This window comes from Hetaerina americana, unplaced genomic scaffold, assembly GCF_022747635.1.
Source record: "Hetaerina americana unplaced genomic scaffold, ioHetAmer1.1.p SCAF_8, whole genome shotgun sequence".
NCBI classification, from domain to species: Eukaryota; Metazoa; Arthropoda; class Insecta; order Odonata; family Calopterygidae; genus Hetaerina; species Hetaerina americana.
The window spans coordinates 36827472-36846587 of NW_027287427.1; the positions used below are offsets into that span (position 1 = coordinate 36827472).

The 19116-nt window shown below is 36.9% G+C and overlaps 1 protein-coding gene across 2 annotated transcripts in view; it reads left to right on the plus strand.

The window, feature by feature from the left end:
* The window catches only part of LOC139698111 (transcriptional regulator ATRX homolog), a 75918-nt gene that overhangs the window by 6632 nt on the left and 50170 nt on the right, over window positions 1-19116 (plus strand). For both annotated transcript variants that reach the window (XM_071597026.1, XM_071597027.1), the window contains exons 5-7: window positions 1008-1153; window positions 7805-10027; window positions 17777-17934. In XM_071597026.1, the coding sequence (XP_071453127.1) occupies window positions 1008-1153; window positions 7805-10027; window positions 17777-17934 (2527 nt within the window). The remainder of the gene's footprint in view (window positions 1-1007; window positions 1154-7804; window positions 10028-17776; window positions 17935-19116) is intronic.

The window sequence follows — 19116 nt, forward strand, 5'->3', positions numbered from 1 at the left end:
ACAAAAAACTGCACCCCAAGATGCAGCACGAAAGCCATCCTACAACACGCAAGCCAGGACACAACAAGCTAGAATGTGAAACATCACTACCACATGAACATGCTCCACCAAACACTCTACCCCCTAAAGAGTCTGTAAAAGGCAGGGAATGCGACCCAACGTTGCAGGTAGCAGGAATTTCCCCCTGCGGGGAAATAATGTTACAATGCCTCGAAATTCTTCAAAGTACATCACTTCGTCGTACAGCATCGAAACACTCTTGCCAGTAACTTTGCCAAGACTCAAAGGCTCCCTGGTAGGCAGATTCCTGAAGACCCTTAAGGATACGCATGCAAGCTTCTTTGATGGCACTTGTTGGTCCCATAGTGGTGTCCTTTGTGGGAGGATTCACTTCAGGGAATGGGATATATTCTGCTGGTTTCAAGTCTGGACTGTAAAGGGGTTGGGGAATCATGGCAATGCCATTGCAGAAGGTCTTCGCAAGCAGATGTTTGACTCTGCTTTTGGTCATCCATCAAGGCCTTCAGGGCGAGTTTAACGCTGATTTTTTGCATTGCCAAATTTTCAGTGATAATAGTGTGCACTATCATCTTATCAATGGCAAAACAATCTGCAATCATGCGCACACTTAATCGGTGGTCTGAATTCAGTATTTCATGTACATGTCAGGAAAAAATTGTTACTGATATTATTTATACAAACATTGTATGTGTCTACTTAAAAATAAAAACAATGTGTTGAAGGGTTTCATGATCTTTTGCTTTGGATCATTCTTCATATATCAGAAAATTGCACCCAAAATTGTCAATTCCCAGCCTGTAAATTCACACATGTGCAAATCATCATCCAAATGAACACTTTATTACTAACTTATAATTTAATCTAACCCCTGTACTGAATTTATATGGTGTAAATAGGTACACCATATAAGTAATATCAAGTATCATTGCTCTTTCAATTCTTTTGAGTGGATGAAAAATTACTCAATGAGCATTTGTTTTTTCTAGCCTTGCATTAGGAGGAACTTTAAGAAGTCAATGCTTGATGAGATAGAGGAGGAAGATTGGAAATGCTTTGTTTGCAATCCTGAGACCCTCTGGAAGCATAGAGCTATTTGCTGGGCTGCAAGGATTTATATTAAAGAAAATCCTGGGTATGTAAGAAATATATATATACTTTAGTTTTACTGGATTCTTTTCCATGCAGAGTTAATTATCATTCAAACATTTGCTAATATATTTATTTAAGCACTGAGCATTTTTGTCTCCAGAATGTTAATGACTGACCTGTTAAAAAATCAAGAATTTGTTGTAACAGAATGGGAACATGCAACACGTGCGAATTAATATTTTTTGCAATCATAGTTTAACCCATAGAGATTTACCATATCATTGGTAAACTTATTGGTCCCAGTTAGACAGAGAACAGGCATGCCATTGAATGATTTACTTTCTGTAAATATTTGAGTCATTGCTCGGATTATCCACATCCCTTCAAGTGGTAATTATTGTATTATGATGTACTCAAAGAGTATACTGTGGTGATAAAATACTAAATAACTGTTCAATAGAGATCTGATACCAATAATTACTCATTATTTCTATCCTGATTTGTTTGAAAATGCATGTTAGAACCTTGAGGTCTCCAGCCAAGCCTAAAAAATTATTTATGTATTAAAAAGGTTTTTTGGACTAATAACATGGGTCCTCTTAACTACTAACAGATTTTAAACTTCTAAATCATTTCTTTAAGTATTTAGTCGGCAGTGTTTTTTGGATTACGAGAGTAGTGAAATCACCCAATATATTCAGCATATGTTTACAACTATTATTAACAGGAGTTTCAGAAATAACTTTGCAGCTTCCACATAAAATAACTTATTTATTTTCTACTAGTTTCGCTACACTGTAGCATCTTCAGGAACGTACAAAGAAAATATTCTTTTTTCACACATATATATACTAGTCCAAGTTGGTGTGGGTTGGGTGGGTGGGGGGGGGGAAACTGACGCGCTGCCTGGGTGGGGGCGGTCAGAGTGGGTGAGAGTGGTTGACTGTGAGTAGCGGGGGCTAGGGAAGGATTATGGAGGGACGGTTATTCGCAGGGGGGTAGATGGCCGTAGGCGTCATTAGGGATGAGTTGTGGAATGTCCAGGAGAGGGGAATGGAAGGGAAAGAGGTGGTCGTTTGTTAATGTTTTCTTCTCCCTTAAGGCGGTTAAGATCTCCAATTGTTCCTTGATGTCCAACCTCTTTCCTTTCTCCTCTTTGTGTAATAGCTTTGGTATGAAGTCTGCGTTGTGGCCTGCGCTGATGAGGTGAGCTGCAAATTGGGAATTCCCTTTTTTGGTACTGAAGTCCCGCTGATGTTCCGCTGCCCGGAGCCTCCGCGTCCGGTATTTATGAGGAGGGAATCTGGCCGGAGGACTTTGTGAGTTCAGTTTTAGTTCCTATTCCGAAAAAGGTAAAGGCCACGTTATGTGAGGACTATAGGACAATAAGTTTGATATCCCACGCAGCTAAAGTTGTTCTTAGGATCATAAACAAAAGGATAGAGAGTAGGGCAAATGATTACTTAGGGGATGATCAGTTTGGGTTTAGGAAGGGGATAGGTACGCGTGATGCCATGGCAGTAATGAGATTATTAATCGAGAGGAATATAGAACACAACCAGGAGGTATTTGCCTGTTTCGTAGATTTCGAAAAAGCGTTTGATAGAATGAATTGGGAAAAACTAATGAGTATATTGCAGAAAATAGGAATAGATTGGAGGGAAAGGAGGCTAATCCGCAACCTGTACATGTCTCAGACTGCTCAGGTGCGAGTGGGGAACGGGGAGTCTGGATGGGCAGTGTTAGGAAGAGGTGTAAGGCAGGGTTGCCCATTATCACCGTTGCTGTTCAACCTGTATGCAGAGGAAATGAATAAAGAGGCATGGGAAGAACTGGAGGTAGGAATGAAGGTGGGCAGGGAATTCGTAAAATCAGTTAGGTTTGCTGATGACCAAGCTTTAGTTTGTCAGTCAGCCAAGGGGCTGCAAGCTTTGCTGAGTGAATTGGAAATTCAGTGCGACAGGTATGGGATGAGAATCAATATTAATAAAACAAAGGTTATGCGATTTTCTAGAAAGGAAAAGGCTAAGCTTAACATTAAAGTAGGAGGGCAAAAACTTGAGCAGGTAGAACAGTTTACGTATCTCGGTAGTGTTTTGGACCAACACGGTCAAAGTAGTAGGGACGTAAGGAGAAGAATTGCGCTAGGCAAAGAGGCTTTCACAAGGAGGAGGGAGTTAATGACGGGGACGTTGAGTAAGGATGTTAAGAAAAGACTTGTAAAAACTTTAATTTGGAGCGTACCTGTAGCTATGTACGGTGCGGAAACGTGGTCATTGAAGCAGGAGGATAGATGTAGACTGGAGGCTTTTGAAATGTGGGTGTGGAGAAGAATGGAGAAGGTGAAATGGACAGAGAAGAAAACAAGCGAGGAAGTACTTGGTATGGTGGGCGAAGAGAGGGGTTTGTTGGGAGCAATCCTATGGAGGCAGGAAAAGTGGCTGAAGGGGGTATTGACTGGCAGTGGGATGTTGAAGACTGTAATTGAGGGGAGAATTTTAGGCAAACGAGTAAAGGGATGGAACAGGATAGCGATGTTGGAAGGGATGAAGGGAGGAAGAAAGTACTCAGAGATGAAGAGGGACCTGATATAGAGTAGGATGATGGATTTTTTGTTTTGTTAGGAGTAATAAAATGTTGGTTTGGTAGTTGTGTCCATCCAAAAACCTACCTTAACCGGTAGATTACCTTAAGAAAAATACTTATTCTAGTCCTTCACCTTCCCTACTTGCTGTTCTCCCCTCTATCAGAATATTTAACATCCGATTCCCAATCAAAACACTCTGAATCTTTCCTGCTTTCTTTGGATATCTCCTCTTCTCCCCCTCCATACCCAGCACTTCCTCATTTGTTTTCCTTTCTGTCCACTTCACCTTTTCCATCCTGCTCCACACCAACATTTCAAAACCCTCCAACTCATGCCTATCATCCTGCTTCAGTGACCAAGTTCTCGATCTATACAAAACCGTGCTAAATATTAAAGTTTTGACAAGTCATTTCTTAACCTCCTAACTCAATGTCTTCAATTCCCTCCTTGTGAAAGTTTCTTTGCCTGACACAATTCTTCTCCTTATGTCCCTACTACTTAGACCGATTTGGTTCAGAACACTTTAAATTAGGCTAACTGATCCACCTGCTTTAGCTTTTTTCCTCCTATTTAAATTTTAACTGAGCCCTCCTCTTTCGTGAAAACCTTTGTTTTGTTTAAATTTATTCTCATCCCATATCCATTACACTGACTTTCCAATGCAGTCAGCAATATTTGAAAACCCTTAGCTGATTGACAAGCTTGATCATCAGCAAACCTAACTGATTTTATGAATTCCCCACTAACTTTTATTCCCATCTCTAGTTCTTTCCATGCATCTGTAATCTTTTCCTCCAAAAATTTGTTGGGTAGCACCACTGAAAATAAATACCCCTGTCTTACCCCTCTTCGTAACATTGCCGATCCCAAAAATTGAATTATAGCATTTTATATGTGAACAGATTGATGTGAAGGTCTTTTCAACTGGTTTAAATCTCTACTTTTTAATACATAATTTGCACTAAGTGATTTTCCCCTCCAGAACATGTTATTTTTAATCGCTCAAGTCTTTTCCAGGATAATGAAGAAAGCCAGTTTCGCCGGCTTAAAGATATTCCTAGCTGAAAAGTCTTCTTGCTATATAGTCAAGATAGAAGTTGTCTACTCTAATCGCATATCTTGGAAATATTCCATGAAATGCTAGAAGCAAAATAAAACACCTCACCATTCCTCAAATTAAACTGCTCTAACCATCCAGGATTGAACTTGAATTCAGTTTTCCTATTCTTAAGCTAGTGGGTCATCCTTTGCAAGCGATACAAAACTAGAAATTGAAGCATTCTGTGGGCAGCTTTGCATTCACTTCCTCATACTTCCCAGAATCTTCTTTTCTGGCTCCGCCTGCTTTTCCAAAACACAATTGGTAATTTCTCACTGTTTTCATTTTTGTTGACAGATTTAAAACTGGAATTCTAAACATCTTTGCAGATGTCAGTCCGCTTGCATGAACCAGATTTTTCATTTTAGTGGAATTGCTTTTTGGTTGTACATTTCATTAGCCATTTATAAATGATGTCTATGTTCAACGGATGTACAAAAGTTCACTGTTAAAAAGATCCCTCCGAAGAAAGATTGCTCATAGATATTTTTTTTAATCACTCACGTCACTCATTAACATTTTCATAATCCATGAAGTGTGTAGGATAGAAGGAGAGTAGGAAGAAAAATTGTTAGAATATATGTCTACGTGTCAAAAGAAATTTGGGTAAACCCAACAGCAAATGATAATAAGCTTCATTTAGCAACTTTTATGGGAAGGATGAAACAATGATATCTTGGTATCTGACTCATTTTGCCTTGAAGAGTTACAATTCTTGTCATTTTTAGATGCATTCAAGAGACATTTCAGTAGTCGTGCATGGATAACTTTGTTTAACTTTGCAGCCCTTGCCCCAATTGACCCTCCATTATGAGATACTTCATTGTGATTGCACAAACCCAAGCAGGGGCTCATGCTGTATGTTAAAGTAGTGGCCTAAATATTTTGCTTTCTCAATATATTTATTTTCTAACCGGTTTTTGGTTCAATTTTACCTTAAATGTATGATTTTTGCTACAAAACATTTCATTTTGTTTCCCAGCTCCCTAGTTATCAAGAAGTGGATTCAGTGTGCTCGAGAGTGATTTTCAAGCTACCAATGTGATGATAACATTTTAATTCGACTGAAATAATACCATCCTTGTCAATGCTACTAGTGCTCTTTATGAAGTGTACCATTTTAGTGAGACATTACTCAGAATGTTGACTTTTTTTCTGTAAAGGCCTGTATGAATCACCGAGTAAGGGTCCACCTATCGTAACTTATGATTTCAAGAGAATATCATAGCATAATAATGTGCTTAAATAATATCATTTAAGCACCCAGCAATATGTGATGCTACATGCCCATCATCACATTAACACGACCATCTGTTCCTCATTTATGACATTGCAGTGAATAATGATTGCCACAAAATCAATATTTGCCAAAAATATAAACTTATATGGGGTTGTGGAATGCTTTATAAAACTGAAAGTATCCTCTGGAAAGCAAAGTGAATTACTTGACGGCTGGGTAACATGAACCCAGCATTGGGAAATTCAGCCATAGAATGTCATTTTTTGTTGTCCAAAGAATTTTGCAGACATTTAATATCCCATTGAAAAATGTTTATTCTTTGAAATTGAATAAAATAGTGGCCAAAATAGACTGCGTATATTACTTAGACTGCATGTTAGCTGGCATTTTTTTCCTATTTCATTTGGACCAGTGTATTGGGTAACTTCTCATCAATTTTCTTTGAATTTATTGATAAGTGAACATTCATTTCAGTAACTTGTGGTAGTTCAAGATTAATGGCACTCTTTTGAGGGTTTTGAAAGTTATGCTAAAATCATTTATAACACCTTTTATCAAATCCTAAAAATTAGATCACATTTATAAGGCAAGTGTTTCAAGTTGATTGAATCAATTACTAATGAAACAGTTCACAAGGTTTTACCTGTTGAGTTATTGATATATTGTTTTGAAAGCCTTCCTTGTGACCACATTTGTTTCAATGTGATATTGATGGGGGAAAATTTCTTATTTGGGTGACTGAAATTTTTGTTTCTGGGGTTCCCTCTGTGCATGTATTTTTTGTGAATGGACTCCTGCATGGTTATCTATCTCAATTGATGTTGTTCTGATTCATTCCTTCATTTGAATATCACAACATGATTCATTCTTCTTAAACATTTTGTTTAATTTTTTTCTACCAGATGAATTGCATCAATTGAGGCAATACAACTCAACTGAAACAATAATGTTAATCATGAAGCTTTTACATAAATTTGCCAGTTTTCATTTGATGGTTCAGCAGATTTGTATGGGAGGGTGTGATATTCCAGTTGGTAGAGCCCTGTAGTGTTAGGGTTTGATAGCTGTTGACATATAAATACCCACAACTTCATTCAAGCTGTGTGGTTTGTCAGGTGTCAGGTCTTCGTGGGAAGTTTCTGGTAGTGCCGAGAAAGAATATGTCCCCTCTCACATGATATGCACATTTCACACATCGTTGGGATTGACATTAGGTGAACTCCTCCATTACTTAACAGCAACCCGATGGCCATATTAGGAAGAAATAACTTTTGAATCCATTTCTACATTTCATTTATTTAACTCAAGTTTTAATGTAATGACATCATTCTCAGATGTAATCTATGCAAGACAGAGCCCCCTCTTAATAAAGAGCCTTACCATAAAACATGAAAGCCTGTATGTGCCTTATATAGGTTGCACTCAAAGATAATGTTGAAACTTTTGGGGTTAAATAAAGAAATGTATTGAAATGGATTCAAAGTTATTAATTCCTAATATCAATTATTTCAACAAAGTGATGACTGTATTCACTCATTTTAACACGTTAGTTGATTATATATTAGAACAAATTGCTGGTGAATGAAAATAGTTGACAAAATCATTTTATAGCCCTTTTAATGACAAATCAAAAAAGGTTTATTCATTCAAATTTAATGGCTGGTTGATTACCTTTGTTCATTTGTTTTAATTATTTGAATTAGTGGCAAATTACATTTGTAATGCGCATCCAGTACCTAACCTTTTACCTTTTTTTTATATCTTACAGAGAAGATGATGATGATGACGATGAGTCAAGTGTCAATGAGAGAAGAAGGGAAAAGAGATCGGTGACGAGGGAAAAAAAGTTGCATAAAAAGGGAAGGGGTGCAGTGGAGAATGGTGAATCTTCAAAGAAAAGTAAACCTGGCAAACGTAATACTCATTTAACCCGTAAAATAGAAAGTTCTGATGATGAAGATATTGACCATAGTATTTCAAATAAGTGCAGCCGGGAGAGCGCAGACAGGCATAAAAACAAGGAGAGTCCACAACCGCACAGGAGTAAGAAAAACAAAAGGAAAGAAACAGAAGACAGTGAAGACACCAAGGATGATGATGGCAAAAGGCACAAGCATAGGAAGTTGAAAGAAAGGGATAAGGGGCAAGATCATGAAAAAGAAAAGGGAATCAAGCAGCATGTCTCCAGCTCGAAACAAAGGGAGACTGATGCTGGAAAAAGTGATAGTTTGGCGGAGGAAGAAAGTCATTGTGCAGTGGGTCAAAAGGTTACGGATGAGGAAGCCCACCAAATATCAGTAATGCAAAAAACTTCTATTACTATGGAGGGCCTCATCAAGGACACTCAGGTCATCACCCAGTCAACCTCTAAGAAGACAAAGCTACTGTATCTCTGGATCTCCGAAAAGAACAAAGTCTCAAATAATCAGTTGCCCACCACCCCAGCTAAATTCACTAAAATGATTGAAACTTTTACAAAAATACTGCAGAAACTCAGTGCTCAGACGAATGAATTGCAGAGCAAGGTGTTGGAAGCCGAAAAGGAGTGGATGGACATTATCAGAGGAAATGAAGTGAGTGACACAGTTTCAGGTGTTGATGGAAATCAAGATTCAAAGGAGGAGGAGCTCAGTATGAGTAAAGTTGATGCTCCTGAGAAGAGTGAGTTATCCCTGAAGGAAGGTGATGATACTATGTTGGTTAATGGGAATACTGATCCACCAGAGGATATTCACATGAGGGATGACACTTTGAAGAACAGTGACTTCAGTGCTATTAATGATTCAGTCAACACCAGTGCAGGCAATTGCATGAGTCCGTCATCAGTCTCCTTGGATGAACCCTTGGGTAGTGGAGGAGCAGAGAGCAGAGAGGTAGAAAATATAGAGAATATTCTAGAAAATGCCGCTGTGGGTGAAACAAAAAAATCTTTGTCTTCAGAGCGCAAGAATGAGGCTGGTTCGAATGGTGAGGATTGTGATGAAGATGTTGAAAATGAGACTGGAAATATGAATAAATCCAGTCTGCAAGAGAAGGAGACTTCTCCCAGGCCAGAAACTAGTCCTAGCACAAATGCTGAGAAGATTTGTTCAGGGAAGGATGGCGAAAATGAAAGTGAGACTGAGGGTGACAAAGCTGATGAAAGACAAAAGTCAAAAGAAAAGTGTGCTGAGGGAGAGAAAAGTGCTGATGTAGGCCATAAAGAAGAGGAAAGAACATCAGAAATTGCTGGTGAAACTGGAGAGAAAAGCAAAGGAGGAAGTGAAGGGGAAGTTTTGGAAAGTAATCTTTCAGTAAAAGACTCAGAGACTCCGATAGACGTGGCAGGAGATGGTAGCAAAGCTAGTGGTGATAGCAGTGAAAAAAAGGTGGTTGAGGGTGAGAAAAATGATAGCCTATTTGAAAATTCAGTACAGGATTTATTTGAGAGTGATGAGGAAAATAATGTTAATGTAGATTCAGTCATTGCTCAATTAAGTAGTGAAGGGGAGACTAATGAAATAGATAAGAACACTGCGGTGAATGAGGACACTTCTGCAAGGACTGGTATCGATGATGCCATCGGGGGGAGTGTAAATGAAGAGAAAGAAAATGAAAGTGAATATTATGAAAGGACAGATGAAACAATAAAACCCTCAAGTGATGATCGACAAGCCAAAATGGCTTTCTTACTCGATACCTCTTTATCGTCCTCGGAAGGAAATGAAAGTGATAAATTAGTTGAGGTTTACAGATCACGTGAGGACAAAAGTAATCTCTCTTCAAGTAGCAGTGACATTGACAGTGTTGATTCAGGTGGAGGAAAAATTAAGAAAAAAGCCAAGAAGTCCAATGAAAAACATTTGTATTCTCATTTATTGTCCCTGCAGGAAGATGAGAGGTTGAAAGCTGGATGTTTTGTGTCGTTGGAGAGACTAAATAACCACAGCAATCAAACATGTAACCTAAACAAAAAAAGCAAGAGGGATAGCATGATGAAAGCCATAAATAGGTGAGTGGTGTGTGTTGTGGTTGTTATGGCCAATTCTCACATGACACTGCAATATGAACTCACGCCTCTTTTTTCCCTTTTGAGTAGCTTGAGTGCCATTGAATTCATACATGATGAAACATGTTCTGGTAGTGTGAAATCACTGTAATCACAGGGAATGATCCAGTTTGAATTAATTGGTTTAATTTCATTCAAGGTGTTCTACCCATTAAAGGTAGATTTTTGGATGGTCCCTAATGACTTTCATCGTTTAGGTGTCACAAGAACTTCCTTTTCTTATCTGTACATGATTTCCTTCTTCAATTCATTGTAACTTCTGCCTGTTTACCATTCAAAAGACATATCTTTCTTCCTCTGTCCCTTACCCAGTATTCTTCCCCCAATGAAGGCATCAAACATCCCACTGCCTTTTAATTATCCTCCCCATTTTCTTTGTACCTTTTTAGTCTTTTCCATGTCACTTCCTCTTTTCAGCTACCCTATTTAAAACTCAGTGTTAATCCTCCTCTCTGTCCTACTTATTTACTCCAGTCTTTGCGGGGATTGAGATGGTGCGGGGGCTAACGTACTGACTTCCCACCCAGAGGTTCAAATCCTGGCGGTTTTGAATATTTTTCAGAGGTATCTCGATCCCTACTTGAGGTGCTTTGTGGAGGGCGCTTTGAGTGAGTACACTGTCCGTTGGATGGGACGTTAAGCTGCGGACCCCTTGGCGCCATTTGTTAAGAGTAGGCTAATGCCGTAGCTGGGTTTCTCTCCACCCTTCATCCTTTCCCGTCCATCCCCTATGGCACAAATGACCTCAGCTGTCAGTCGCCTCCCCTAAATACTACTACAACTACTCCAGTCTTTGCGAGACCTTCATTTCAAGAGCTGTCACTCTATGCTCATTCTCTTCTCCTCAAAGACAAGGTTCCAAGTCCATAAAATTAATAAGAATAATGTCACCATATTTTCCCTGTTGCTTTTTTCTTTTCAGATGTCTTAAGAAACTCATGCCCTCACAAATATCTTTTCAATGGTAGAAATATGTTATTGGAAAGAGATTGTGAGGTAGCTAGTGGGACTGCTCTATAGCAACTTCTCTGTTATCAGGGATGGTATTTTTAAAACCCAGTCTGTCCCATAGAAAATAAATTGGCGTTTAGTTTTCGTATTGCCTCCAGACCTTTGACTTAATGAATCAAAACTAGCAACTATGTGTGATTTGTAGGAATATTTGCTCACATACATTTTCACATCTTCACTTCAGTGTTTGATACTCATGTGTGGTGAAGGGGTTATATAAGTACACCATTATATTTTTTTCAGTAGATGTAGGCTTCGGTCATATTTTAAGCTTTTTCCAAGCCAAAACAAAGTTGAAGAGCAGAAAAGAGGTTATTGAATGTGTCAGTTTTCCACCTTCTTTCTGCATTAAGTATGTGACCTTGGACTACTGATGTAATCATATGCTTGGATGCTAACTACAGATTTATGAGGATAAGTTTGTTCATCTCCACATTGTAATAACAGTTATATTTATTATTATTCAATTGGTTAGATAGATGATCTGGTAGTAAAACTGTGTGTGTGTATGTATGTTAACTACATAACACACAAACACTCACATTGTAGATTGTTTGAGCTTTCGGCCTACTCCAAGGCTTTCTTCATACATGCACATACACACATATATTAATCTAGAGGGTGTCTATTTCTCATAAAATTGAAATATTTTGCCCATTCCTTCATATCACCTGTACTGAGTTCCATCAGAGCATCTATCTAACCAATTAAATAATAATAAACATCACTGTTATTACTATGCTGAGATTAACAAACTGCACCTAATGAATCTGCAGTTAGCATCCCAACATATGATTACATTAGCTGTCCAAGGTCACCTCCTTAATGCAGAAAGAATGCAGGGCAGACACACACGTATATATATGTGTGTGTGTAGTGATTTTTTCTTTCACCTGCGAAAATCATGATGAGAGATAAAAGTCCATTGAGCAAAGAGGAGTTTTCACAATATTTTCAGCATGGTTTTAAATGAATGAATGGAAATTATTTGTTAAAGTGGTGAAGGGACTCTTCTAAAAATCTCCATCCCATGATAACGTGGATTTTTGTCGTTACCTTATTCTCTTCTTGCTTGGGTGTAGACATTCCCTATTTTCTCATTTTGTTCATGGTTGCAGTTTTTAATGATTTTGGTGGTGAAATCATTTACCTAAACTATTTAATAACTAATATCAAATCTATTATGTCATAGTTCTGAAATGCCATCAAAGTAAGGAAATGATTTCTGTATAACTCTTTGAAGGTCAAATTTAATATTGCTTTAGTTGTTTGTATTTGTATCTTAAAGATTTCAATTTTCTTACTCGTAACACCATATTATAAGCAGAAAAATTTGGCATGGTGAACACAATTAAGGACAGTAAATAGTCTGTCCTTAAGAACTTGAGTTGACTAAAGCACCTTTTTCCTTACTCAGTTTAAAAAAAACTGGGTCAAGATGAGAGCTCAATTTTGAGAACTGGACCATATTAATGCCTGGAAAGTAACATTTTCAATTAGAGAAATATCCAAGCCATATAATTTAACTACTTTGCAAATACAATTTCATTGAAATTTGAACTCCCTGTTTCCTGAATATTTATTGCCAACAAATGTTGTTTATGTGATATTTCCAGTTCTAACTCTCTTTCATGCAGCTTTATTACATTTATGCTGCTCAGGTATATTTCTAATTAACATTATGCCGAAGAAGTCAGTTGTATAAGCTATAAGTTAAGGAAAATATATCAATCTCACAGACATTTGCAGAAAATACTTTCCCCATTACTGAAAGAAAATAAGAATTGTTACAGAAACTGATAGTGATGGAAAGGGAGATGGAATGGGCATAGTTAGGAAGAGGAGTAATACAGGGGTGTCCATTATCACATATGCTTCCCAACATATGTGCGGAGGAAATGATAAAAGAGGCATGGGAAGAACTGGAGGTAGGAATAGAAATCGATAGGGCATTCATAGAATCAGTTCGATTTCCAGGTGACCAAGCTTTAGTTTCTCAGACAGCCGAGGGGTTGTAAACTCTGCTGAGTGCATAAGAAGATCAGTGATATTTGTATAGAATGAGATTCAATGTAAAAAAAGCAAAGGTTTTGTGGTTTTCAAGAACCAGGAAAGCTTAGTTATGCATTAACATGGGAAATCATAAAATAGAGCTGGTGAACCATTTTACCTATTACAGAATTGTTTTGAACCAAATGATCCTGTGCCAAGTCGTGGCACCCATCTAGCAGATGATTTTCTCTCATCCAATTCCACTGTTAAAATATGATATGCCAATTCAGTTGACATCCCTAAGGTTTCTGCGATTTCTCTGGTGAATTCTACCATCACCTACCAACCCGATCTTCGTGTTGATTACTATTTTTATGGTGTAAATATATCGACTGGCGAATAATGGTTTATTGTGTATTTTTTATACTTAACATGTTAGTTTTTATTAATATATATATTTATATGAAATAAGTTAGTGTTCAGTCTCGCTGATTGCATTAGTCTATACCATGAGAAGGGCACTTCATTTGCTGGAAATTTTGAACTTTTTCTTTATTCACTCTATGAATGCATATTTAAACATTTTTTACTATTTGGCAGATGTCATTTTCAATCACATTTCCTGTGCTAAATGGCTTAATTTTCATTTACCTAAGTAATAAAAATGAATAATTCAAGGAAAATTTGCATAGCTGCTGAAAACAAACCATAGAACAAATAAACCCATGCAAATAAATTACAAGCAAGCTCATTATGTTTCACTTTCTCAGATCCCATCCATATGTTGCTATTCTCATCAGCATTGCCAATTAACACCAAGCCTAGGGATTTATAAGTAGTTAGAATATGGTCTTGAGGAATAAATGTCCATTCATTGAGAAGTATGCTGAAAATATTCAAGTTGGGAACTATTGCATATTCATCAAACATATTTCTCTTATTTTGATATTTGCAGATAAAATACTGCAAGCCATGACACATGGCATGGTGATATATTCCTTGAAATCACTGTCATGAGAAATCATGTTACTGAAAAAAATTGGGAATATAAAGTTTCATCCTTGGGCTTTCAAACTAAGTGTTCACATTTTATTTGTATATATTTACAGTGACATCAGGTATGTGGTGGCTGTTTTTCAAATTTGCTCATTATCTCTGCATGATTTTTTTCTCTTACCTATACTCATATTCCCTTCTTAATACTTACAAAAATGCTGCATTACTTACGTTGTAATTCAAGTGGTTCTACCTTAAAGTCATTCTATTCAATTCAAAGGGTAATCATTTCCTTATTCAATGAAAGTATATTGCCTATTTCATCAAATAAAATGCAAAAAAATTAATGGGATGTGAAAATGAGGTCAATTTAACTAGGTATGTATCAGTTTTAGTGATATCAAATTGATGAAATACCATTTTGATATTTTGGTATGCATAAGGATGATAGTATTGAGTACTTGCTGATGCCAAGCCATGTGTAGGTTTGCTCTTCAGAATCTCTCACTTGATCCCAATTGACTATCGATAAATACCTATTTGTTGCTTACAGTAAAATTTTGAGCAAATTTATAAATTGGTCCAATATTCAAATAATTAAAGTCTTCTAAGAAATCACTGCATTGCATGATACACTGTAATGCAAGGTACATCAGCACATATTACCAAACTAATCGGAAGATCTATTGAAGCTCTTGTCTGCTCGTAGAAAATGTTTTTTTTTATAATGCAGGAAAATAGCATGCATGGTAATGTGGTTCTTTTGTTTTTAATGTGCCAATCATAAATTATTACACTATACATAGCTCATCACTTCAGCAGTGAATAGAAGTTAGTGGATATCAGATAAATCTCTTCTCTTGTTATTGTGGGACAGTGACCCAAGGCTTTAGAGTATGGCTGTTTAGGATAGTGTTCATACATCATTTGATCACATTCAAGGGAAAGGCGATAAGGGTAAAGGGTAGACAGGAATCAAAATCCCCTCTCTGTTTATATCAGGGGTGATGGCAATGGAAGCAAAGATGACGGGAGATAAACCTGTCTGAGTTGGTGAACCTGTAAGCAAGTATGACAACAATTTTTAAGGCTCAGTTTTTGGGCTTGCCTAATGACAATGAAGAATATATTAAATTGACAAAGCCAAAAAATGAATGTAACAAAAAAATATGGTACAGAATGTTCCTATTTTATGCCATTATTATTTTAAATATTATTTGATTATTTGTTGTAATTTTCATTTATTTTGAATTAAATATATTGTTTTAAGCTTTAATATTAATATCCTAAATTTCACAACTTCAAAGCAATATGCATGACAGCTGTGTGAAATTTAGAAATTTTTTTCAGCCTTGGTACAGACACAGCAGCCAAAACACTTGTATGTAATTATGGTTGTGAATTTCCAGCAGAAACACTTGAGAGAGGAAGAAGAGAAAGTTTTTTTTATTGTCCCAGCAAAGATGAAAGCAAGGCATCCCTCTGACTCTCAAGGGGTAGCATAGAATGTTAGAGATATTTTTTTTCTCCCAAGGCAGTTTAACTTCCATAATATAATGTTTGATCAACACAAAATTTTCTTTCATCCTTTTGGGAAATTATTCAACTCTCCGCTAATTGAATATATAACACACACCAATCTCAACACACCCCAATGGTATCATCTCTCTTGACGTGGACTTTTCAAACTACCCTCACACAATCCAATCATTATATATTGAACTAATAATTGTTACTACAGTGAAAACTAGACTATAAAATGTTACTCTTATCAACTTTATATCTGTTATTCTTTGGTAGTACCACATTTTCATTGCTACCAGTCTTCTTTTCTTTGCTGCTCCTGTCATCCATTTCCTTGGTGCCATAGGTTGGTTTATTAGTTTATATAAGTTATATGTTTCTTCTGCTGGATAGCCTTAATAGCTATTCAGCCTGCTTACTATAGCCATCCCTCGGGCTTCTTCCATGCTACCTAGTGATCTTACTGCCTCACTCTAACTCTTCTACTTACTCCTTTATGTCTTACCCTATTATATTTGAAAATATGTTCTATGTTTCTCTTGCCTACCTGTGTTTTTTTTTCAAAGGAATTTTGCATAGTTTGCATTCATAGATTTAAAATAAGTTATTTTACATCAGTTTTGAAGTCCAACAGCTTTTACCCTCTTAGATACAAATCACGCATTAATGTTGTATAGCTTTATGAAGCTCTAATTTCTAGGAAATTTTGAGAGATTTTTTGTTTCCCTCCGATAACTAATTTGTCTGGTTCGCAGGACTCCCAATTCTTTTAATTTCATTTTTAATTCAACATCTTAGACTACACATTTTTCCTTCTTGGCTCTCTCTGAAGAGTGTACTCTAGGCTTAAAGTATAATTAGATTTTCTTCTCATTTTGATTTTTTTTCAATTATGTCATTACAAAATCCTCTGCCTCATCACTATTATAGTACACCATGGTCATGTAAAGTATACTTACACCATGAAACACTTAGGGTTTCATTCCTATCTTCACCTTGATGGGTTTTTTGTATTTTATTATTGTTGGATGTGCATCATTATTATTGCTGCACTTGTTCACAGGATGATGCCTCCACTTTGACGGCTTTTGTTCCAAAAGACTCACTTCTTTGTGTCATTTCATATCTCTCATACTTTTTATTTACATTCTATGCACCACAACCTTTAATTTCACTAATATGCTGCTTACCTGGAGTGCCTGAACATCCCAAGTTCCATTCCTTAGGTGTATTACTAGTTTTAACTGATGTACTGCTCTCTTTGAGTAATCCCCACCCATAAATCTGAATAGGAGACTTTTGCACCATAAAAGAAACATTTGTCTCCATGGGATTCCATCACATTTTATTTTAGTCAATCAAAAGGGAAAAATAAGAATAGGTGAACTGCTGCTTCTTGGAATGTTAACATGGTATTACTGTAGGCACCGCAGTGTTGTAGCTATTAAAGTTACTGGTTTCATGCCAGCAGTGGCATGAGTTGTCATGCTAACCACTCTTGTCTATACTTCTGTTTGCACGGAGGAGGGCTGCTGTCCCTTCCTCTAGGTAATTGGCAGCCTGATGTTTGGTGACAACCATTTGCCAAGTCATGGCACCTTTGTAGGATTACATAGAAATTTTAGGCAATCCTACACAAATGGACTCCTCTGCCCTCCTCAAGTTACAACCACTGATCTTTGCCGTAACTGCTTATTTATCAAGTATGGTTGCTTATTTTGCTGGTAACCTTGATATCTAGGGGTAAACCCACCATCTGGAATCCGATGGACAAGCTTAAGGGCTTGAAGATTGGCCACCAGTGAAATTTTAATATAAAAAATATATGTAATTTATCATCATCATCTGGTTTTTTTATCTGCTGGTTTTCTTTCTCAATATCTGGAGACCTTTGTCTGGATGTGAAATGTGCCACCTATATGATTGCTAAGATAAATTATGGAGGGATCTTTGGTACATGCAATGACTTCAGTTTCCCAGAAAAAAAATTATGGTATATTTTCTTCTCAGTCCCATTCTTGAATCTCATTCAGTTCAATCTTTTGAGTGGAGAAATGTATAATTTGGGTGTAAGACACATCTCGGTTCTTTTTGTTCTAATTCCAGTGGTTTACTAGAAGTTTTAATTTATATGTTATTTGCATACTGATACTCTAATTGCATTTTCAGATTGGGAAATTTGTCCAGCTTAAATAAAGTCGGAAATAATTCAAGTGACAGTGATAGTGATGACAGTTCTAGTAAACAGAAGAAGAAGAAGAGGAAAGTAAAAAAGAAATCCAAGTCAAAGGGAAGTGGAGACAACGAGAAAGATTCCAGTGACAATGGTACTGTAATGTTTACTGTCTTAAATAACTAATGTGATCATATATATATATATATATATATATATATATATATATATATATATATATATATACATACACACATGTACATTCATTTATATATACATACACATTCATATATATAAACCATAAACACAGTAATCAAACCGAAGGTCGGTTTGGTAGGTGATGGTAGAGTTCACCCAGTACAAGCCATGTGAAATTCACACATCAGAGTTGGGGGGCCAGTTCCTTTCCCTGTGCCATATGTATATATATGTGGGTCGTGGTAGTCCTGGGGGTAAAGCGTTGAACTACTGACCAGAGGGCCCAGGTTTGATTCCCGGGCAAGCCTCTCTGAGCACTAAGCCTTACGGCGTGTGAATTTCACACGCCGTAAGGCTTAGTACTAGGTGGACTCAGCCATCACCTACCAAACCAACCTTTGGGTTGATTACTGTGTTCATGGTTTTTTTATATATATACACAAACACACATGTGTGTATTTATATATATAGGGGTCATGGTAGTCCAGGGGTAAAGTGTTGGGCTACTGATCGGAGGGCCCAGGTTTGATTCCCGGGTGAGCCTCTCTGGGCACCCTCAGTTCCATCTTTGCGTCAAGCTTTGTGATTTTTCGGGTATCAGGTCTTGCTAGGAAACCATATTAGGCACAGGGAAAGAAACTGGCCCATTGGCTGAACTGAATTTAACTATTGGAAAATAAAATACTTTATTTTTCCACTTATATTTTATTATGCACGACCTAGGTTTCTACTTACAAAGTCATCATCAGGTGAAATACAGAGGACACACAGGTTTATATACTAGACAGAGAAGAGGAGTGGAGGAACTGAACAATTGGCCGTACCTTGGAGTTTGATGTGAGAATTTTACATCAACTGCAAAAGTTAATATCTATTAAACTTAATTAATTTTAGACTATTAAAAAGGTTATTTTCTTACTTACTTATACTATATTTATTTATTATGTATCCTTTACCTGTACAGGAAGAAATGTGAGGAAATTGAATTGTAGTGAGAAATCTGTAAATAATTATAACCACTCTAAAATTCAGTTAATTCCTTGTAAAGGTAAGTTTTTTATGTTTTGTGGTTTGCATGGTATCAGTTTGAGCTCAAACCCAATCACTCGTGCTGTATCACTTACACGCCAGAGTCGGA